The sequence below is a fragment of the Astatotilapia calliptera genome, chromosome 7 (genome assembly GCF_964374335.1).
Source record: "Astatotilapia calliptera chromosome 7, fAstCal68.1, whole genome shotgun sequence".
NCBI classification, from domain to species: domain Eukaryota; kingdom Metazoa; phylum Chordata; class Actinopteri; order Cichliformes; family Cichlidae; genus Astatotilapia; species Astatotilapia calliptera.
The window spans coordinates 51282318-51305311 of record NC_137428.1 but is presented as its reverse complement, the minus strand read 5'-3'; the positions used below and the strand labels follow the sequence as shown (position 1 = coordinate 51305311).

The following is a 22994-nucleotide window of genomic DNA, read 5'->3' as shown; positions in this document are numbered from 1 at the left end:
CTCAGATACTCAACTAATCAAAGTGATGTCATGACAAAAATGAATGACTAACAAAACATTTTTCTCCTTCATTTCTGTCAAACAAAGCTGTATGTAACGTGTCTCACGGTTAGTATCATGGTTGCTAGGCAACCTGAACAGCGCGACGAAGAGTATACCGTCCCATTTCACAAGCCTCTCACTTCCGCACTTCTCGTACGCGTAGTGCGCGTGCTTCAAGCGTGCAGACCCTGAATTGGGACACAGCTAGCGTTGAAACGTTAACAGGAACTTTTCTCAATGCGTAAAGGGGCGTGGGTTCTTCTGGGTTAAACCAGATTGCGACAATTATGGAAATGCGCTCAGATATATGACTAAACAGAAAACACATCACATTGTGGCCTTTTCTTTGATAACACTGGAAAACGAATGCAGATTATGAAACGTATTTATGGCCACAGTGTAAATTCACATAATTTGAACATTTGAATATCAACATTTGTTGATTTTATTTGTAAAGTAAGTTGATCCCATTATGTTGGTCAAGCAGCCTAGTGCACTCACACGTGGCACAGCCCTGGACACCTTACGCACGGCTGGGTCTCCACCTCCTGTAGGTGCGTAGTTGTGACACAGCTGGCACCAGTAAAACCAAAGCACTGGCCCCATTTCATGCCTGTCAACTCCAAGTAATCAGCTCCCAAATATGTCGAGGCTTTGTCTTGATTGCAATCTAACATGGTGTGATTTACAATATGCGCAATGAACGCCGCATGGGGTTTGCTGGCGGTTTTCACTCTGGTGTGTCGCGTTGAGTCGAGGTGCTCACCGACCTCCTATTATAAGAACTGCTGGATTAGACGGTTCCCGGGGATTTTCATCGATATTGAGGAATCTCAGAGGAGAGGGGCGCAGCTTTTGAAGCATTATCAAGAAGAGACCGCGCTGAAATGCAGCCGCACCTGTTGCCTTACCAGAAACTGTGAGTTATACGATCATCACTGGTTTTCTCTTCTTTTACTCCTGATTAATCCTCTTTCTGTCTTTTCTCATAGTTTCCTGTAATCTGGCTATATTCCACTATGATACCACTCAAGAAATCTTGAACTGCTTTCACCTCCACTGTCCGACTCTGGGGAGCTGCATTCTGAGTCACAGAGACAACGTTGTTCTCTACAATATCACAAAGGGTAGGTCGCTTTAGTGTCTGGTAGAGGTGGACTTCTGTTCTTTTAATGATATGAATACTGTGCATATCAAATCCTTTTAGATCCTGTTAGATTCTTAGGGATTAGATGTAAATTTGAAATAACAATTTCAAAATACTATATCTTACAGTAAATGTCTATAACTATAGATGGTTCAAATTCTGCATACAGTACTGTGTAAAAGTCTTGAGTCACCCCTGATTTTGTGTATTTTGCTTCCAAGGAGTCAGACTTCCTTGGAATTTGGACGTCAAGTGGTCTTGAGCAATAGTTCTCCAGGCTTTCTGAAGCCCTTTCAATTTTTTTTTCTTTGGACAGTGGCTGCTTTTCACTCATTTGTTCCTGACTATTTTCATATAACTTTGTGTGTGTCTGTGTGTTAAGGCTCTTAACATTCAAGTATAAAAAACAATACAAACCTCCCCCCAATTTTAAATTGTATCTTTAGCACCTTGTTAATATCAGCCTCTGGCAAACACACATAACATGTTTGATGTTCAAGTTATCATCAGTATTTACAGAGGAGGTCAGGAGAGAGGCATCGGTGTAACTTTGCGCTGAACATGGGGGGGTCAAGATCTCCGTCTAAATAAATAAATAAATCTGGGTAAATTCCCAGATGATTAAACATGCGACTATTTTGCTGGTAATAAAGAAAATCAACAGTCTATTTATGCAAGATAATTCATAATTTTATTGGGGGGTATATTGGTTGGGTCTGATCATTGAGGGGGTCATAACCCTCCTGGAAATTACACCCCTGGAGAGAGGTACAGCAGCGGGTGTCTACAGCAAAACATGGACATGATGGTGTAAATAAAAAAAGTACAGTCAGATTTTTGATCCATCATGCAATGCCATCTGGAAAGTATCTTATTGGCAATGATTTAATTTTTTTGCATGAAAATGATCCCAAACTCACTGCCTAATGCAGTCGATGTATACCTGGACAATAAAGTGTACAGTGGAACACTTTTAGTCATGCATTGGCCTTCCCCAGAGCCCCCAACCTTAATGTCACTGAAGCAGGGTGGGATCATCTTGACAAAGAACAGAACTAAAGGCAGCCAACACCCAAAGAAGAGCTTTGAATGTCCTTCAAGAAGTCTGGAGAACTATTGCTGAAGACTGCTTAAAGAAATTACAAGAAAGCTCACTCAGAGAGTTCAGGCTGTAATGGAGAATAAAAGTCATTATATCAAATACTGACTTTTGTTAGACTTGTACAACCACTGTTTTTACCTTGTATACTGCATTTCCATGTAGGTTTACATGTAGGTAAACTGTTGCACCTACTTCACTTACTTTAAAAAAAATGTAAAGACATGAGTTGTTTGGAACTTTTGCATAGTACTATGTAAAAAATATGATTGATCAGTCGATAAAATATTTATCCAAGTGACCAATAGTAGTTAAAACGATCCCCACCAGCGGCAAAGCAAATATATACGACTGAGAATCAAATATTTCTAATATTTCTTCTTCTGATTTTAGCATGTTGCATAGGAGATTCCCAACTTCAGTGAAGTAAATTATCTGAAAATCGTTTTGCTTCCAGCTTTGCTTTTCTTGCAAAAGATGCATAGCATTTGTAGTTGTCACTTATTTTGGAATAACAAAAAAAATCACTCGCTATTAAACGTTTAGATAAAAACACCAGCAAAAACATGAAAAGCAAACAAACAAGCACATTTTTTCGTATTCTAGGTGTGGATCCTGATCTGTTGGTGTTTGGAAAATACTTCACCTCTAACGTGCGTGTGTTACCCCACCACTACAGCCGCAATAACGCCTCAGAGCCATTGCTGTCAGACAAGCGCCAATTTATTCATCCGCCTCCGCCCGTTAAACCCTCCACTACAGCTGGCAGAGTTCATGCCCCCACAGAGGCGTCTGTCATTGCCACCACAGCACTGCAGAGCACCGGTCAGCCTTTAGCAGTTTCCACAACTACGACTGCTGTGCCTTCCACTGAAAAAACTCCCCCATCTTCAAAAAAGTATGCACAAACAACAGCCGCAGTTGTCTCCACCACTTCTCTTCCAGATAGCATTACTCCATCTCCTTCATTCACCACAGTTAGCACTCTGGGCCATTACAATTCCAAGATTCTGTCTGCTTTTTCTACCACAAGTCCACAATCCCCAGTATCCACCCCTACCCGTCATCCCACCGCCACTTTCTCTCAGTTGGCCAGCAGCCCTCCAACTTCTGCAGCTCTTATAAGCTACACAGAAAGCAGCAAGCTGTATCTAAATGAGACCAAGGGCAACCATGGGAGGAACCACACAGTAAGCAACGAGGGAGCCAGTGGAGATGACACCCTACCAGGCCTCGGACATGGGTGGTATGTGGCTGCTGACACCTTGCTGGTTGCTGTGGCCATTTGTATCACAGTGCTGCTGAGCTGCTGTTGCTCTATCCTGCTGGTGGTGAGCTGGAGGGGTCAAAGAAAGAGGATGGGACGCTACAGTACATCATGGAGAGGGAAACGAGGCTCCATGCGTCTGATAAAATACGTGCTGGTCAAGGAGAGCTCCTGAAAGTGAGGATATTTTGTAACATTGTTGAGGAAGAAATCCAAAATGAAAGGACAATTTACTTAGAATGTATATGATTACATAAAGGATTATTTTAGGTTAAAGTATTTTGTTTTATTCTAACTAGATGGGGATGGACAGCTAAGGCAGCTCACCTGTGTTTTCCAGTTCTATAAAAGCTGGACCAGATAAACTGCTTAGTCTCTTTCTGCCACTCCGACAGTACTCAACCTATTTGTGATGTTTATCTGTTGGTTAGATTATGTTAATTAAATTATTTTTTTATTTCTGTAAACCTTTTGTGTGGACTTGCTCCTTATCACCTAATTTGTGCCAATTTGTCATAAATGGGGGCTTGTCCGGGATATTGAAACCTGTTGGTAAGATTAAAGTGTATGCAGTGTTGATGGCTAAGTTTAGCTTATGGTTTGATAAATACTTAGCCTAGTTTGGATATTTAACACTGTGACCAAAGTTTTAGGGACTTCCACACATGAATTAGATTAATTAATTACATACATTAATTAATTTTGAGTTATTTTTTTAGGCGATGTTGGAAGAGAGCAGGATTAATCCCTATTTTTTAAATTGGTCTTCAAACCAAATGTCTTTATCTTTTTGAGTGAGTCTAACCACATGTGTAAGAGCCATGCATCCCATCAGATTAAACTGGTTTATTAGGAGACCAACCAAGTTTTTTTTTTTTTTAGTGAGCCTTGAGGCACCTGTTGTTGTGATTTGGCACTATATAAATAAAAAAATACCATGAATTGAATAGTGTGGTGGAGAATGTGGTTGAAGAAATTGTCTTTGGAACATTTCTGTTTTCTTTCCAAAAACTACAAAGTTTCTGGCTCGTTGGTGCCAGTGGAACTGGTGGTGCAAGCACTAACAAGTATATGTCTAAAGACTGAGATTAAGATTAGTTTGTACTCAATAAATAGGACTAGATAGCCTGCACTCTGTGGTTAGTTCATCACTATTGAACTTCTTATGAGTAGTCCTCCTTGCTCTCCTGCAAGCCTTACAAATGTGTTTGGAATTCTCAAAGATATTTGTGGTACAATTGCGTGCAGTAAATGTACACAACTGGTAAATGTATGATGGGTAAGAACTGCAATTAGTTCGGTTCCCTCTTTGTTAACGTTTTAGACATCTTGATTGGTTCGATAGCCTTGCTTTGGAGGAACCTTGTTGTATGATACTTTGGTTCATACTCAAACTTTAATTCCAGGTTTGTTTGTAGCTGGAATATTTGCAAAGAAGTGTGATGTTTGTTTGTAGCTGCAGGCAGGCCATATGGTGCTGGGATCATTGTGAGGAACTCTGGTGTTCATTCAGGGAGCAACGCTTTGATTTGCTGTTGAAATTAACCAGTTTTCTTGCAAGATTAAAACTGCTATTTAAGGGAGGAAACTTGTTGCGCTTTTCTCTATGCCAGTTTGATTTTTTTTTTTTAAACAAACTGTTTTAAGCACCTTACTCTATGATACCTTCTTTACTGGTAGTTTCCCATTGCCCTTCATTTGCTCTGACAAGGGAAAACCTGGGCTGGTAAGATGGGTGGAGCTGGCAGGGAGTACAGGTAGTTTGCGGTTGCCACTTTAATGACTGGGTATATTTTTTACATTTTCTGTTACCTTGATTTATAACTTTTTAGGTTAAGTTCTAGTTTTGAGGTGGAACCTTGATTTTAAGATGGTGTGGGGGGTGACACCATCTCAATGTCTGAAGGAACTCCTGGCCTGTTATCAATTGCCTGACATGGGAGGATTGTCAGCTAGTGCAGATCCCTTGTGCCTTTCAGGCTATAGATTAACTGTTTAGTCTCTCTTAGACTCCACTTGGATTCAACCCATTTGTAATGTTTGTCTGTTGGTTAGATTATGTTGAATAAATTATCTTCTATTTAAGAAAACCTCTTGTGTGGACTCTCTCCTTTGAGCCAATTTGTGACATTAAGGTTTAGGTGAAACAACCAAAAACATAGCTGCAATGGTTCTGGTTTCATTCTGATGCAATGAATGAACACAAGAGCTGCCTACACCCATTTTCTTTAAGAAATTCGATATAGTGTCCTTTTGGCTGGCCTACATTTTGATGTACTTCAGTCACTTTAAATGTAATTGATGCCAAACCTCAAAACATTGGCCACTTGTCTACACCAGTAGTAGGTGGAACTTAATGGGCACTTTTAAGCAATTAATGACTACGATTCAAGGATTGTTTAGGTCATCAATTAGTCGTCTTTAGTGGGATTGATGACAGATTGCTTTTTGGATCTGTGGCTTTTAGTGTTTAACCTTTAATTCATCACACCAGGCTGCCCCTGACCTAAAAGTGCACAGATCACAGATGAAACTAAAAGTACCTTTCAACAGCTTGCTGGTGAAAGCGTGCATTCACGGGGTGCTGTTCTCTGAATTCACAGTGCGGGAAAGGGATAGACGTTAGAGCAGTAACTCTTACAGTATGTTTTTATTGCGTTAAAGCATCGCCTTGTCATGAAACACTCCGCATACAGTTTTATCTTTGTATTAATGACCTCCTCGCATGCCAGTGAATATTTGTGAAAATATATACAACTAACACATTCAGACCCATGATGTTGAAATATCCTGATGCATTATGTACAGGGACAATTCCAAGTATGTAAAAATGTTTCTTCTTGTTCACTGACATTACATATTGAATACTTTCTTGACTGCCTCTTTGTACTGCAGCATGCTGCTCTCGCTCTCCCCTTCGTTCTTCAGCCGTGTGACCGAGTCTTTATAGTCTTGAACGTCTTTCCTTCCCAGCAGCTGCTGTCGCACTTCTTCACCATCTCCCTCTCCTGCCACTTTCATGCGTAGGAGTACATCCAAGATATTCTTCTGAGACGGGCTGTCCTCCCAACTGTAGTCCTCCATGTCTGCCACAGTCTTCTCGGCCTCCCAGGCCTCAGTTTTCTAAAGAAAGAAAGAGAATAACATTTCTAACTTTAAACAAGCAAAACAAATGACCACAGGTTAAATTATGAAAAAGAAAAAGAAAGTTTGGATTTGTAATTCAAGCCACATTTTGATTGGAGTTCTGGTTCAGCTCTTCCCACTCTTTGAAGCTCCTCTCACAGAGATGGTATTTCCCATATGTAACTCTCCGTTTGCCGCCTGTCTCGTTCTCATCACATTCCCTGAAGAACAATACGACCCATTGTGCAGCAGCTTAAAGCAGGGCAGCAACAGGGTCCTGCTCGCAGGTGTTTGGAGGTTAATGACCATCATTAGCTACATATATGTATATTTGATCCCCATGCTGTCTCCAGCAAGTCCAGATCTAGTGACTGAAGAGCAATCAATACTTCAGAATAGGTAAGCAGCAGCTATTCTACTGTTAATCACAAGCATGAAGCAGTTCTTCAGCCTTGTGACTGAGTCTTAATGAATAATAGCTTTACATTTTTTGGAGTGGGTTTGCAGCTGACACACTGACGCTTTAACATTTTATTTTTCCACATTTAGAGATTAATACAAAATAAAACAATGCAAAGTGTTGTGATGTTTGCTGTATGCAATGCTCAGTAGTTTGATCAACAGGCAGGATATTTGATAGCTCACCAGTGGGTTAAATGCCCCCCAGTTTCTTGAAATGACAGGTGCTAGGCATGCGGGCACAAAAGCAGGCAGAGTGCCTCTTAGTGGTAAATGCGTGTGCATGTTGGAGGCAGCTTTGAGCGGTCAGCCCAAACGCTGGCCTGAATTAGCACACACTGGAATTAACAGGCAAAGTCCATCTCTCTGACTGAGGAGATATAATCACCTCGGTGGCTGCTAACAATTGGCCCCTTTGTGAGCTATCGTTACAACCTGATCAGTACGCCACTCTCACAGCTTCCACAAGCCTGCTGGACAAGCACTGTGCCTTCCATTGTGTGTTCAAAAGGGCAGTGGACAGTGTTTTGCTTCCTGGCTTTAACAGCCTTTTCTCAACTTAAACTGGCTAAGCCATGTCAGGAAGAGCTCCTAAAGGCAGAGGTTGCACAATCGTGCTCTTTTATGTGGCTGGCTGCAGATTCATGCCAACAGTGCCTAAGCACTGTTGGCCTGGTGGCACACCTCTCCGATGTGGCATGGTTTGCTTAATGTGAATGAGTATCAAGGTCAACACCTGAGAGGGGAGTCTGTTTTCTCCTCTTCTGTGGGTAAATGTCAACTGGACAATGCTGCTGTTTGCCATCCTTCTGCCCATTCAACTCTGCTACCTCCCTAATGGGCTTTAGTCTCTCAGATCGCTAAGCAAGATGGACAAGATTGCCCACAGTGAAAGGTGTGCCATGTTGCTAGTTGTACGTAAATGCCACCAAAGATGAAACGATATGAAAACATTTTCAGTTTTTGTGTAACTTGGTGTACCCCAGGCTTTGACCCAGTTTCTCTTCCTTACAAATGGCTTCTTGACAGCTGTCATTCGACTGAGACCATTTCTGAGGAGACTTCAGTGAACAATAGATGGACCAACTGAAGGGTCAAAAAATGTTTTGGGTCCGTGTCGGATGTTTGCTGGATTTTTTTCGTTTCTTAAGGACATGACCTTTAGATAATGTTCATCTGCTGTCGATAGTTTTTTAGGACACTTCTTGTTTTCTACTCTCCCATTTTCCTCAAATTTTTTTAGGGAAACACTGCACACCATGTCAAGATATGCCAAGTTTTAGTAGCTCTTGGGGAACCACCTCGTGGCTACAAAAATACTTTACATTTGTAGATGTAACTGCAGATTCAACTAAAGAAATGGGAACAAGTTAAGCAGTTCTGTGACATGCTGTTATTAACAAAGTGCCTAAAAATACAATTAAAATCAGTTGTTTGCTAATTATCTGTTATGTGTAGACACAGCAATGGTTTAGCCCCTTAAGTTACTTGACCTGTTGTGCTTGAATGATTCATATTCTATCAAAATTTAAACTAATGTCCTCATGTGTGGATCTGGCACAAAAAAAAAAAAAAAAAAAAAAAGGTAATTCTTTGTTTTTACATTCATCAGGTCCCAATCAGCCCAAATAGCAAAGAGAAATTAAAAATGCATGCCATGAAAGAGTTCAGGTCTTAGGAGGTTATTAAAAAAGAAAATTTCCTTTGGAAGTGGTCTGAAAATTAGTGAAAAAGTAGCCAATACCCGAAGATTATTTTAAAGACCTTCAGAAATGCTGCAGAACTATTGCTCAGGATTACTTTTAAAAAATGTATAAGAAAGTCAAAATATAACGAAAGGGGGTTACTCAAGATCTCAGCACTGCATTTATTCCAATCTGGGGTGATCATGATATGATCATGACAAAGAAGGGATTTCATATGAAAAGAAGCTACAAATATAAAAATATTAGAAATCTGAAAAAGAAATGCCGTCAAAATAAGACTTCACTGGCTTTTCTGCTAAATGGTCTAAGGTACCAATTTGTTGGTATCTAGTGCAGGAGATACTGTTTTTTCTAAAATATTGAAGTTTTGCCTTTTGTCCTCATAAACCAAATATACAAGACAACACACAAAATCTCCCCCACATCAGCGCTGTGTTTATATTTCACATATCCACACTAAAAAGCAATTATTTTAAATTACATATCTTTTTATAATGGCAAAAAATAGATCAAGTAAGGACCCTCCGCTGATGAAGGCCCTGTGACACTTGTACATTGCATAGAGTGGTGCATTAGGTAAGACATCATGATGCATTTGAACTAAAACCTCTCCAGGGCAAATGCGTTAAAAGTGACAGCGGGTTGTAGAGGGTACGAGTAATGCCAGACAGCACCTGGCCTTTAAATGAATGGATGCTTGTTGAAAGAAGACAAAAGGTTAGAAAACAAAAAGAGAAACTCAAGTGGACGTAGAAAAGGCACAAATATCCCATCTAACACCAGGTAGAGTTGCGGAGTTGGGCCGAAGACTTTTACCATGGATATCCTGTTTGAAACTGTGAGTTCAGTAAGTCCGACTCACTCAGTTTACTGCTCCTTCAGTATTCAGTCACTGAGGCCAATTTATCGGACCTCCCTTCAGTTGACACAAGAACTAAGTTAGAGTGGAAGAAAAATGTACAACTTACCCAAGACTCGTGGTAGAGAACTGTGAGCAGATACATGGCATAGTCATAGTTCTGCTGTCTCAGCGGGCAGCTAGCAGAGAGGAGAAGAAAAAAAAAAAATGTACGAGGACATCAGTTTAATCTTCTTTTAACCCTATATTTTCAGGAAGAGGTGTTTACCTGTCAGTTTTGATGGTGAGGACATCTGTGTTTTTGCAGTATCTCTCGCCAAGGAGTTTGATCATTTTCTTCCTTGCATGGTCATCTAAGTTCAAACTGGACAGCTTTACCTTGAAAGTTGAAGATGTGAATAGATTACCACATAATTTAAATCTAGTCCTTCCGTGACACTTCACTAAATAAAGAGACGTTCACAACGAGATTAGGGCAAATGTGATGTGCTTATGTGCTATAACTCCACCATACATCTGTCTCTAAGGATTTAAGAATAAAACCTAAAGTCTGAACTGCAATATGTAATATTTATTTTTTTAACCTTTGCAAAGCTTAGACTGCGTGGATTAAAAAAACCCTATAATTTTTACAGATCAAACACATGCCGTGTCCCAGAATCACATAAGCTGCTTGTAGAGATGATAGATTTTACCTCCACTGCATTGTTTATGGCTCTGCTTTGAACAATGCAACATTACTCCATTTATAGGTAATACAAAGCACAGGTGAACATTTATTTTGTGCACTGCACTGAGGTACTGCTGTTACAAACATGCACAGAGCTGCTACAATGGTTGAGACTATGTGTCCAGCATAAATAAACCTCTGTCACAGAATTGATTTCCAGGATTTTCCTCCTATAAAATATTAAACCACAAATCAAAAATAGAAAATATATGTTAATTCAAATATTGATGCCCCCCACCCCTCTTACAAATAAGGGCTTAGTCAACTTGTTCTAGATTTGGAATCTAACTGTGTGAGATTTGCCCTTCAATCTATCTCCCTGCCTAATCCACCTGGATTACTGTTTAATTCCTACCTTGCTGATATAATCTAAGGCAATGTGTCAGGAGCAGATGGCTGGCGATTAATGGTAAAAAAAACAAAACAAAAAAAAGCCAAACCCCAAACATTCCAGTCTGGGAAAGAAATCGCACATTTGTCAAAGGCAGTTTGTGATGCAAAGCAGGATTTCTTTGGCACTTTTTGGAGTTAAAATGACTACAGGCAGTGTGATAGAATGGGACAAGGAAACAACAGCTTTGTTTGTCAAGGTTCAGCTGAAGGAAGTTGTGTTTTTCTCTCCTCTACCCTTAACATCACCCTGTAAAATAGAACACAGGCCCAGTAACTTCACAATTAAGAGGGCATTATTTATTACATTTAATTGATTCTTGCAGTTAAGTTAAAGAGACGTGCATTTCCATGTATGGTCCTGCTCATAGGGAAGGATTGCATATTGATGGATTAGTTTTGGGAGGGGGATTAAAAAGAATATTAAAATGTCTCAGCAAATATTATTTTTAAAAAAAATGTTGTTACTTCTTTTATTGAAAACTAAAAAGTTGCCAAAAACCCCATAACAATTAACAAGAATATTGACAGAGCCTTGGCACAGGAAATATAAAGTAATGACCAAAGACTAATCTCTCTGTTGACTCAATAGCATCATTTTGCAGATTTTAGGTCACTAGACGATGAAGATCTTTCTAGGAAGTCAGACAGACACGATGTCAGCTGGTGATTATGTATCCCAGTAAATCTTTAATCTCATTTTACATGTGAGGTTTTTGATCACCTGTACATTAACAAAACCCAGTTAAAGTCAGCATCAAGTAAAAATGGCAAAACTCACTCTGAGATGGACGATACGAGCTGAAGGGTTTCTGAGAGAAGGGCCAGCGGACACATACTCTTTGCTCTCTAATTTAATGGGGAAATGCTCATCACACTTGGTATCAGTCTCCAAGGCAGAGGGCCACTCTGTACAGAAAGCTGATAGCACAGAAAGGCATTTAAATGTGCTGCTGAACAATAATGAAAGAAAGAAACTGCTTTTCTCTAACTAGATTAGTAAAATATGAACTTACGTTTCAGAGCTTCACAGTGTTTCTTAATGGCTGCTGGTGTCAAATGTAGAAAGTTTGGTATCTGAAACAGAGAAAAAGAGAAACGTGACAAACTTTCCCTCTCTTGATTTCACTCTCTTGGCAAACTTAAATCAGCAAGTCTACAAACTGTGAAAAAGTATTTGCTCACTACCTGATTTCTTTGTTCTTTTGCATATTTGCCACACTTACATGCTTCAGATCAAACAATATTAGTCAAAGATAACCAGAGTAAATACAAAATGTCATTTTTAAATTTGGGTGTGGGTAAGTTGGGTTAACTTGAACAGAACCTTTCTGACAAAGTGAAGCAGGCTAAAAAAACAAACAAAAAATAAAACAAACCACAGTTAAAGTCATCCACAAATGGAGAATAACCCAAGAGTGACTGGCCTATAAACATGTCCAAGAGTCCATCAACGACTCATCCAGGGGGTCACAAAATAACCCAGAACAAGACTTAAAGAACTACAGTTCTCACTTGGTTCAGTTAAGGTCAGTGTTCATGATTCAACAATAAGAAAGAGACCAAAAAAACGAGTTACAAGGTGAAAACCACAGCTGACCAAAAAGAACACAAACCCTGGTCTCATCTGCTGAAAAAAACAAAACATCTCCATGAACCCAAAGGACTTTTGGGAAAATATTCTGTAGACTGACAATACACAGGTGGAACCTTTTAGAAGGTTCGAGTCCTGTTACATCTGGCATAAAACTAACACAGCACTTCATTAAAAGAACATCAGACCAACTGTCAAGCATGGTGGTGGTATTGTGATGATGTGTGGCTGTTTTGCTACATCAGAACCTGGACGTCTTATTGAAATTGATGGAATCATGAATTCTGCTCTCTATCAGAAAATCATGAAGGAGTTTGTCTGGATACTTGAGGGTGCATGGGAGTTTGCCCAACCAGTCTACATGTGTTTTGTGGACTTGGAGAAGGCATTCGACCGTGTCCCTCGGGGTGTCCTGTGGGAGGTGTTGCGGGAATATGGGGTGTCTGGCCCATTGCTACGGGCCATTCGTTCCCTATACAACCGTTGCAAGAGCTTGGTTCGCATTGCCGGCAATAAGTCGGACTCGTTCCCGGTGGGTGATGGGCTCCGCCAGGGCTGCCCTTTGTCTCCGGTTCTGTTCATAATTTTTATGGACAGGATTTCTAGGCGCAGCCAAGGGCTTTCGCTTTGGTGGCCTCAGAATCTCATCTCTGATCTTTGCAGATGATGTGGTTCTGTTGGCTTCATCGGGTGAGGGCCTCCAGCTCGCACTGGAACGGTTCGCAGCCGAGTGTGAAGCAGCGGGAATGAGGATCAGCACCTCCAAATCTGAGGCCATGGTTCTCAGCCGGAAAAGGGTGGAGTGCCCACTCCGGGTCGGGGATGAGTTCCTGCCCCAAGTGGAGGAGTTCAAGTATCTCGGGGTCTTGTTCGCGAGTGATGGGAGAAGGGAGCCGGAGATCGACAGACGGATTGGGGCTGCAGCTGCAGTAATGCGGACGCTGCACCGGTCCGTCGTGGTGAAGAGGGAGCTGAGTGTAAAAGCAAAGCTCTCAATTTACCGGTCGGTCTACGTCCCTACCCTCACCTATGGCCACGAGCTGTGGGTAGTGACCGAAAGAACGAGATCGCGGATACAAGCGGCAGAAATGAGCTTCCTCCGAAGGGTGGCTGGCCTCTCCCTTAGAGATAGGGTGAGAAGTTCGGCCATCCGGGAGGGGCTCAGAGTAGAGCAGCTGCTGCTCCACATCGAAAGGAGCCAGCTGAGGTGGTTCGGGCATCTGACAAGGATGCCCCCTGGGCGCCTCCTGGGTGAGGTGTTCCAGGCATGTCCCACCGGGAGGAAGCCCCGGGGCAGACCCAGGACACGCTGGAGAGATTATATCTCTCGGCTGGCCTGGGAACGCCTTGGTATTCCCCCGGATAAGCTGGAGGAGGTGGCTGGGGAGAGGGAGGTCTGGGCCTCTTTGCTTAGGCTGCTGCCCCCGCGACCCGGCCCCGGACAAAGCGGATGAGGATGGATGGATGGATGGAGTTTGTCTGGCCTTCAGTTTGTTTTTTACTTCTCATCCGTAAATAATCTGCTCTTTCACGTGATTCAGTTTATTTTGAAAAGTCTCAACAGGATCTTGAGCTTTATTGTGAAAGGTTTATGTTGAAAATAAACAAGCGGACACGCGACGGTCTTACCGTCGCTGTTGCTAACGACAATGCATAAAAACAGGCGCTTGTCCATCCATAGTGTGGTTATATAAAATATAAGAGAAAGAGAGAACTTTAAGAAATTAATATAGCCACTACAGTGACCATCAAAACGATGAAAAAATATTGCCGTAAACAGTTTATTTTGCGACCGCACAAAACAAACGATTGCGTAAAATGAAACTATAGACGTTTTTATATCGTCATCCGATGTATTTCGTTATATCGAACAGCCCTAGTATGTCACATTATATTTGCACACACACTAGAATAGATTTCTTTACCGCCAAGTCTGAGCTCCTTAGAACAGCTGAGTATGATCTGCATGATACAATCTACGTCCAAACTATCATTCATCTATAGATGACAAACAGTTCATGACCTTTACAACAGAGCTTAAATTATATTCAGACATAAACATCACCCATTTCACGTGAGTGTTCAAAAGCAAATCTCTGGGGCTGCATCAGCTGATTTGCAAGCAAGTGGGGCGCCAGAAAGTATGTGTTAAGAAGTTAGAACATCAACAAAAAGCTGAAAGATGCAGTTGAAAGCAGTTTACTGATAAAACATGAGCATGGTAACAAGAAAAGCCAGATGCTTTGATTTTAAACCACTGAGTTGGTACAGATGTTTAAAAAAGGTGATTTTTCTTGTTTACTTTGTTTTATTAGGCATTCCCATATTTGTTTGAAAGATTAAAGAAATCTTTATTGCGAATGAGTAAAAACCGTTTTGAGGCACTTTAACCTCCATCTATCTGTAAATGAACACAAGCCTTCGAATTTCTCCCAGATGTAAGAGCTACAAAATGAATTCAGCATTAGCTGTTGCCATTAGTAAAGATCACATGAACCACAGACGGGCCAGTGACAATGAACAAAAAGAATATCAGCTAACACCAATGTTTGGCCAATAAATCAAGTCATCCATTATAACTTATTTTTTGAACTGAGGAATCGGGGACCACCAACTGAACTGACAGAGGCAGTGAGAGTCGATTTCAATCAAATATAACTCGTTAACAAATGCCAGACACAAAAGATAACTTCAATAAAAAAAAAATAAAAATAAAAGTGGAGCCTCACTGTGTGGAGTTTCCATATTCTACCTGCGCCTGTGGAGTTCTCTCCTGGTATTTGATCTTCCTCCCACAGTACAAGGACATGCACATAATAGTATTTGGCAATACTAAATTGCTGTAGGTATGAATGGCTGTCTGTCAGGCCTGCACGGGAATGACCACTAAAGCCTGATGTTATCAGTCCATATTAGCTTTGTCCCAATAAATTGGTATTGGCATTTACAATGGCCAAAAATGAAAATTTAAAAAGTAAAAGAGGTGGGAATAAGCATTGATGTGTCATAGTTTGTCCATTAGGGGGCACTCTGTAACTTCCCTGTTTTTAAACTGCATCGTTATGTTATCTAGAGATGAATTATATATATCTATGCAATATAATATATTAAACAAACGTTATGACTAGCTATATATATCTTTTGTGCGTCTGAAACAAAGGAAAAAAATATCGGCCAATATATTAGAATATTGGAATTTTTAAATCATCAAATATCGGTATCAGTCTGGAAAAAAAAACTATACTGATCAGTTCCACTGTCTGCCTGTCCAGGATGTAACCCACCCCTTGCCCTATGACAGCTGGGACAAGTTCCAGCTCCTTTGCGACGCTGAATTAGATAAGCTGAAGATGACGGCTGAATGGATGATTTATACCCTTTTCTCCTACTGAAAGCACATTATTATGCTCACTGATCCACCACAACACTCCGCTTGCAGAGGGAGGCCACTAAAGTGATGATAAACAAAGGCCCTCTAAATTCTATTCTTTTGAATAGAATATATCAAAACCGAGTTCAAACCATCTTCACCCTTAACCCCTGTTGGAGGTGTTACGTGTTTGTTCTGATTTAATTAATGGAGGATGTTGGAGTAGCAGAACAGAATTTGAACACGTGACAGTGCTAACCACTACATCACTGTGGTGCCCCTAAATACAGATATCTTCTGTTTTTAAAATTTTATTGGTGGAACTTTTTGCTCATTCTCCACATATTCATGTTTTTGCTATTATGATCTACTTGCACATTTTCAGATCTGCATAAATAAAAGCTTGGAAAAAACAAAAAAAATCTTATTGTACAAATCATATTAAGAGGATCCATAAAGTGTATATTAGAATAAGTTGGTTGAACCCGACCTTTCAAGATAAAAGGTCTGGATCTGAAAGATAAGCAAACCAAATATGGTTTAAGGCTTTAAATATGTATAAATATGTTTAAAATTATATAAAAAGGTTGAGTTTCTTAATGCCCCTAAAAATGGATTGCTCATCTTTTCATTCATAAAGTAAAACACAAACATATAGATGCTATCCAATGTAAATGCTGGAAACTGTAAGGTATATAATATATAAATCTATGGGCCAAAATGTTGGACAGCAGTTACAGAAATATCTACATCCCAGAAAATAGAAGTGACACATTTCAAACACAGAATCATTATAATGCTCTAGATAAAAACATTCAGCACTGAATTGTTCAGAATACGCTGCTTTTAAAGGGCATGTAAACAAAGTGAAAAACAAAATCCGCTTGATCCTTTTGAGTGAAGGATATTATAAGACAAACAATTATATAAATTATCCTATACTGACACCAAAGTAAACTTAATGGTTCACAGTCGTGGCAAACGATTACACAAAAACCCATCTATGACTTATAATTAAAAAAGAAAAAAACAAATCACCAAGCGTAACCAAGGGACATACAGCAGTTTAGCTCCTCATGATGAGCTGAGAGAATGAAATCAATATTGTTATGCTGCAGATATCCAGCTGTGATGGGTGAAACTAGCGGATCTGCAAGTGGCTTGAGTCCAGATAGAGCAGCTGGTGTCTGGACATAGCAGCTCAGTAATCCGGGCACAGAGATACAGCGACTAAAGCCATGCAGGAGAGCAAAAAGGGTTCAACTGGAACTGCAGGAGCACTCGCCAGCTTCAATTAACTCAAACCATCAAAGATAAACAAAGAGAATACATCCAGATACAGCCCAGAGTCAAACGTGTGCAGCTAAATGTTGTGTAAATAATCATTCAGTTCATCACAAAACCATTTGTTCTGTCATTCTTTATCAGATTAATTCATACTTTGTGCATATTTATCACTTTATCTGAGGAGAAAATGTTGTTTTCTTTAGGGCCTCTTTAGGGCATGCTGGAAGTAATGAGGTCTGACCTTGATTAGCTCCAAATTGCCTTTCTTCTCTGGAGGAATGCCCCCCTTCACAGGGTACCCCATCCTCAAAGGGAGGGGGACGGATCCTGGCCTGAAGGGCGCGGCCGATGGATAAACTGCAGTCCAGTCCTGATCCACTGGCATCTTTCCTGTCCTGGGCTCCCCTGCCTTTAACCCCACACAGAGTGCAAAGGAAACCATGAAGGAAAAAAATCGTGCCTGTGTGTGTCTTTATGTATTGTTTTTTTGTGGTGGTTGTTGTATAGCCACAATGGCAACTTTTTATCGTATCATTCAAAGTGCATGCATTGTGTTACACTCAGTTTTGATAAAAGCTGCACACTCACTTCTCTTCTGGGCCTTCGAACAAAGGGTCCTCTACCACCTCTGTCTGGAAGGCCTAAAATAAAGTATCATATACATTATATTTTTATGAAAACACTCAAATAGAGTAAATGTCACAACGTTGTTAAACATTAGACTACATCTAGCAACTTTATCTGTGATCACACACTCTTAACAAACAGTAGGTTGTGTATTGTATGCAGGACCTTTGTTTCACTTTTGCTTTTTTGCTCTTAATTCAGTTTGTCAATGCACAGATAAATAAACCACTGTAAACCAAGAACTCAGTTAACTTTGCTTTTAAATAAATTTAGTATATGTATTTCTTATATGGATAAAGTAAATGTGTAGCATTCATTTAATTGTTAAGTAATAAATATCAAATGAAAAAGGTGTTTGACTGAGTTAAACACCTAAAAATTATTCTTATTATCACTCTACATGTATGTAAATGATGTACTTGAATAGAACTTGTTATTATAATGAACATAACAAAATAAAAACAAAATGAGTAAACTATACTGAAGAAGTATCCCATGCCAACATGTTCTCATCAGTCTGAAAAGCTATCATTTTAAATAGCTATATATAGCACTATTATCACACTAACCTTCAAAACAATCTACCTTGAAGAGGAGGTCAGAGGTCAAATGTGACAATTTGTTAAAATCTTTATACAGCACTTGCTATACATTGACAACACATACCACACTTGTAAGATTCAGTTCTTGCATTATAATGCTTTTTCTCAATTTTTGATCAATAAATCATTAAGTTGACCTTGAAGACATTGATGGATTAACATGTCTCTGCTCTACACACCTACAAAGTTTTATCAAAATCCATTCAAAACCTTTCGAACTACCGTGTTTACAGACAGACTGCCATGCAAACGCTACCAAAAACATAACCTCGTTGGCAGAGGTAATTAAAGTTTAGGACCATCTTTTGCTGCTACTTTAACTATTATTTTATCTCTTCTTTCCCCTTAGCCCCACAATGTATCCTAGCAGGTGGCTGCCACTCCCTTAGCCTGGGTCTACTCTTCCTGTTAAAAGGGAGTTCTTTCTTCCCACTCTTGCAAAGCACTTGCTCATAGTAGGGCTGGGCGATATATCGAGTTTTTAAAAAATATCGATATATTTTCATACGAGATATAAGATGTGACAATATCGTTTATATCGATATAGTCTATGTTACGTTATAATTATACTTGTGGAGCCCAGGTTTGCCTCTCTTTCGTCCACTTATGTCTCTACGCAACGTTACTCGGCCTTGCCTCTCCTTCACTGAACACAACTCCCCCTCCCCCATAGCTTTACCTGCAGGCAATGACAAGATGAAAGAGGAAAATCTCCGTTAGCGAGTTACCTCGGATCGACCCGTGCATGGGGCTGGACGGTGTCAACGTGTTAGCGAGCTAACCGCGCTAACGACATGCAGCCAGGAGGGGCTATATCGAGATATGAATTTTGGGTAATATCGCCCAGCCCTAGCTCATAGCAGCTTGCCTGATTGTTGAGATTCTCTCTCTATTAATTGTAAGGTCTTTGCCTTGCAATATAAAGCACCTTGGTGAAACCATTATTGACAGATGGAGCTATATAAACAAATATAGAATCTAGTTTTTACTTTTATTTTTGGTTAATTTGATTTTGGTTAACTGAAACGTTCTTTTCAAATTTACCTTTACTTTTTTGGTTTTAGTTAACTAGCCTTGGCATTACTTTCTTTTCTCAGGAGTGGAATGAAAAATTGGATAAAGGAGCCTTCGTTCATAGACCGTCTATAAGTATCTGTCTTTGTAGGGCTGCTCAATTAATCGAATTTTAATCACGATTACGATCTGGGCTTTCAACGATCATTAAAAATGACTGAGCCGATTATTAGCCCCTCCCTCGTACTTTACTCTCGCGCTGCTCCGTGTGGCAAATCGAGCGCACCTCTCTGCATTTCGAACACGTGTCACAACAATTAAGAGCAGCGGTCCCCAACCTTTTTGCCACGGACCTGTTTATGCCCGACAATATTTTCATTGACCGACCTTTAAGGTGCCGCAGATAAATACAACAAAATAAAACTAGTACCGGTACCGAAAACATTATTACTAACACACATGAAAAGACCAAGGAAAACCGAGTAAACGATAAAAACGATAACAAAATAACGCTGAAAACCGATAAAAACCCTGAAAACTATACATTTCACACCTGAGCCTCAACTCTCGCGGCCCGGTACCAAACGACTCGCGGACCGGTACCGGTCCGAGGCCCGGGGGTTGGGGACCACTGATTAAGGGGACCCGAGGGAAGCGGAAGCTCGGAAAGCTAAGCAGAAGTTATTTGGAGAGGAGAGTGACTGCCGCTGGTTGAAAAGAGGTAAAAAAAAAAAACTAAAAAAAAACTTCAGTGGTGTGGAAACATTATGGGTTCGCAGAGTCAGACATGGATCAAGTAGACATAGTGTGTAAACTCTGCTACAGTGTCATAGCTGCACCACAGAGCAACACTGCAAAGTTCACTAAACATAGATGTTTACATTTTTCATTTATTTTTTATATTGCAAACATTTGCACTGTTATCAGTATTTGCACACTATTTTATGACAATCTTATTCAGCCATTATTCAGCCATTATTCAATACATTGTTATTGTTAAATAAATATCGTCAAATAATCGAGATCTCAATTTCAGTGAAAATAATCGTGATTATCATTTTTGCCATAATCGAGCAGCCCTATGTCTTTGTACTTCTGCTGCTACTGTGCCTACACATCTTTTTGCGAGAGCAATGGAGAGTTTTTTCTTGTAATGATGATCTGCCATAATTTACAGCAAGTGTCTATCTTTCGGTTGATTGTGATGAGCAGTGTGGTCACTGACAGCCCAAGTAGTGACACATGGTGAAGCAAAAACAGATATAGGAAGCTCAAAAGGACATCAAAGACTTTCAACAACCCAGACATGGTCACCAGACAAATCCGCTTTTCGTTTAACTAGTCACCTAAGTTTGGATGCTACAGAAGTCTACACAGGATATTCTATAGCTACTCTTGTTAATAACAGCACTTCATGCAGTTAGCTTAGCTTGCAGCTATGGTTTTGAATTGGCATAAATTCCCTTATAGCGACAGTGAAACTCACCTTTATTTCCAGAAGAAGAATTTATAGACAGAGCCGTTGCATATGTGGCTTTACCGGATGGTTTATTGAATCCAAGGAGAGGGATATTTATTCGACCTAGGGACAGAAATGTCTTGCTTGTGCGTGAAGCCATGTTTTCTCAGTGAACTACGGAAGCCAGCGAGGGACGGTCAAACCCGATTGCGAAGCTTTTTACTCAGCGCGGAGCAGCACAGGCGCAGTTAAGCGTTTAGATAAGAACACGTGTGAAACGGCTCACCGCGTGTCGTAAACACTGGTTTATCTGGTAGGTGATACTTTAACAAAGCAGTCATAATAAGATACTACTACAATGTTAATTGTGAGTCAAGTGAGAGGACTCTGCCAGCTGCTGCTTTTTGAAACATAGGGTGCGTTCAAAGACCGTTTGAAAATATTAATTAGAAAGTTGCAAAGCAAACAACTAAACAACAACAACAAAAAGATGAAAGTGTTAAACATCTTAATATCTTAACGGATTGGAAGTGTGGAAGGCTGTATTTTAAAAAAGATTTTGAAATCTGTTTTATGAATTTGGAATTTGAAAATGGTTTCTGAAATTCCTTTTTTATTCAGTTTTTTTTTGTGAAATCGTTTTGAAGTATCTATTAACTGGTCAATAATTCATTTAAAAGTATTTGTAATTTATCTTTACTTTGTTTTAAATTAAAATATTGGAGAATACATTACTATAGTAATATCTAAATAAATAAAAGAATTAAAAATCTAATTTGTATTTAATTTAATGAGGTATTAATAAATGTTTATTCTAACTCAAATGACGATTAAAGGGCAACTAATTTCGTCATATTCGTCACTTTGTGGTCATGCTGTCACATTCAAAATATGTAGTAAAGTTTATGACTTCATGAACCTGTTCTGGTGCCTCTGAGTAAAAACTTATTCCCTTGGTTGTTCTCTTCATTACCATAACTAGATTTGCTTCTTCTTCTTTTTTAATTGGAAAAAAACAACATGTGACGGTGGTTAATTGTAACAATATGCTAATAAAATACATTAGCCTTTCACAACATTAAAATATGCTTTGAATATTACCCCCAGCACACCTGAACAAGCAGTTCATTTATGAAATAACCTGGTATGTTCGTAAAATCAAAATGTGACTGAAAACTGAGCGTTTGTTATTTCGGCATCAGAATATATTTGAGGGCGTGACTTTCGATATAGACAGCACGTGATCGATTGTTTGCCATCGCTATTATTTTACTGAGCGACTGAAGAAATATCGATTGGATTAACACAACAACAAGAACAAAGTTATAACTGTCAATTGGTTGTTAGAGAACTTATTACAAAAACGATAAATCTGGTATATGTACTATATTTTAATTATATTTTAAGATTTCCTCTCGCCCGTAAAGGCATCGCGTGTCCTGGCAGAAGCGACGATGCTCTTCAAAGGGACAAGTCCTGCAGACTGCAGCCGCTTAAAGAACTGTGGCATCCCGGTGTTTGCGGCGTTCCTTATGTGTTTGAGCGCTGGAGCATCATTTCTATCTGAAGGAAGCGAGTACCTGGAACTTGCTGTGACACAAAGCAGAAAAAGAGGAACTTGGTGCCCCGAAAACAACTTGAGTTGTGGTGTGTAAGTTAAAGGTAAGGTCTAACGCAATATTCTCACGTTGTTGTTTAGGACAGCAGTGTTTGTGTAGTGTTAAGTGACGGAGACAGCACTTTCATTAAAACAGAATTTACGCACTTATGCTGCTTTCAGGAGTAATGTTTAACAGATGGACGGGGGGTTGGAGGTTTTTAGGTAGTGTGAGGCGTTTTATGTTTAAAAGCCCACACGCTATCATTTGATTTGTTATATGCCCCCACCTGCCCACCCACATGGGTCGGTTCAGTTTAACGGAAAGTCACATAATACTCTGTAACCGTAGAGTCCCACAGCAGCCTATGCATGTCTGGCAGTTCATTGTGTGCCTCATGACTGTGTGGTTTCCATTTTTTAAAGGTAGAAACTCTATCTAAAGGGAGACATGTGGCTCCTGTCATCACTTCCACCGTAGCCGAGGACAGATATGGACGGGGCTCGTTGCCTCCAATTAGATCTTTATTTTTTCCGATCCTTTTAGGTAACATCCGGTCATCTATCACACCGCCTTGTTGAGTATCTTTCCAGAGAAGACACTATATCGCCTACCCGC

The 22994-nt window shown here is 40.0% G+C and overlaps 3 protein-coding genes across 5 annotated transcripts in view; 2 read left to right on the top strand and 1 right to left on the bottom strand.

Moving 5' to 3' along the window:
• The first annotated feature begins 647 nt into the window (after positions 1–647).
• Positions 648–5645, top strand: mansc4 (MANSC domain containing 4). Its single transcript, XM_026175319.2, has 3 exons — positions 648–961; positions 1035–1169; positions 2895–5645. The coding sequence occupies exons 1-3, from the start codon at positions 742–744 to the stop codon at positions 3728–3730; spliced, it is 1191 nt and encodes a 396-aa protein (XP_026031104.1). The 5' UTR covers positions 648–741; the 3' UTR covers positions 3731–5645.
• A 541-nt stretch (positions 5646–6186) lies between these two features.
• On the bottom strand, positions 6187–21206 carry mrps35 (mitochondrial ribosomal protein S35). The gene is made up of 8 exons (XM_026175320.2): positions 20806–21206; positions 17665–17717; positions 17318–17485; positions 11842–11902; positions 11607–11746; positions 9974–10083; positions 9815–9884; positions 6187–6678 (listed from the first exon to the last, which is right to left on the bottom strand). The coding sequence occupies exons 1-8, from the start codon at positions 20936–20938 to the stop codon at positions 6409–6411; spliced, it is 1005 nt and encodes a 334-aa protein (XP_026031105.2). The 5' UTR covers positions 20939–21206; the 3' UTR covers positions 6187–6408.
• An 865-nt stretch (positions 21207–22071) lies between these two features.
• The window catches only part of kcnq1.2 (potassium voltage-gated channel, KQT-like subfamily, member 1.2), a 176037-nt gene continuing 175114 nt past the window's right edge, over positions 22072–22994 (top strand). For all 3 annotated transcript variants that reach the window (XM_026175315.2, XM_026175314.2, XM_026175318.2), the window contains exon 1: positions 22072–22440. The gene's annotated coding sequence lies outside the window, so the exon portion shown is untranslated. The remainder of the gene's footprint in view (positions 22441–22994) is intronic.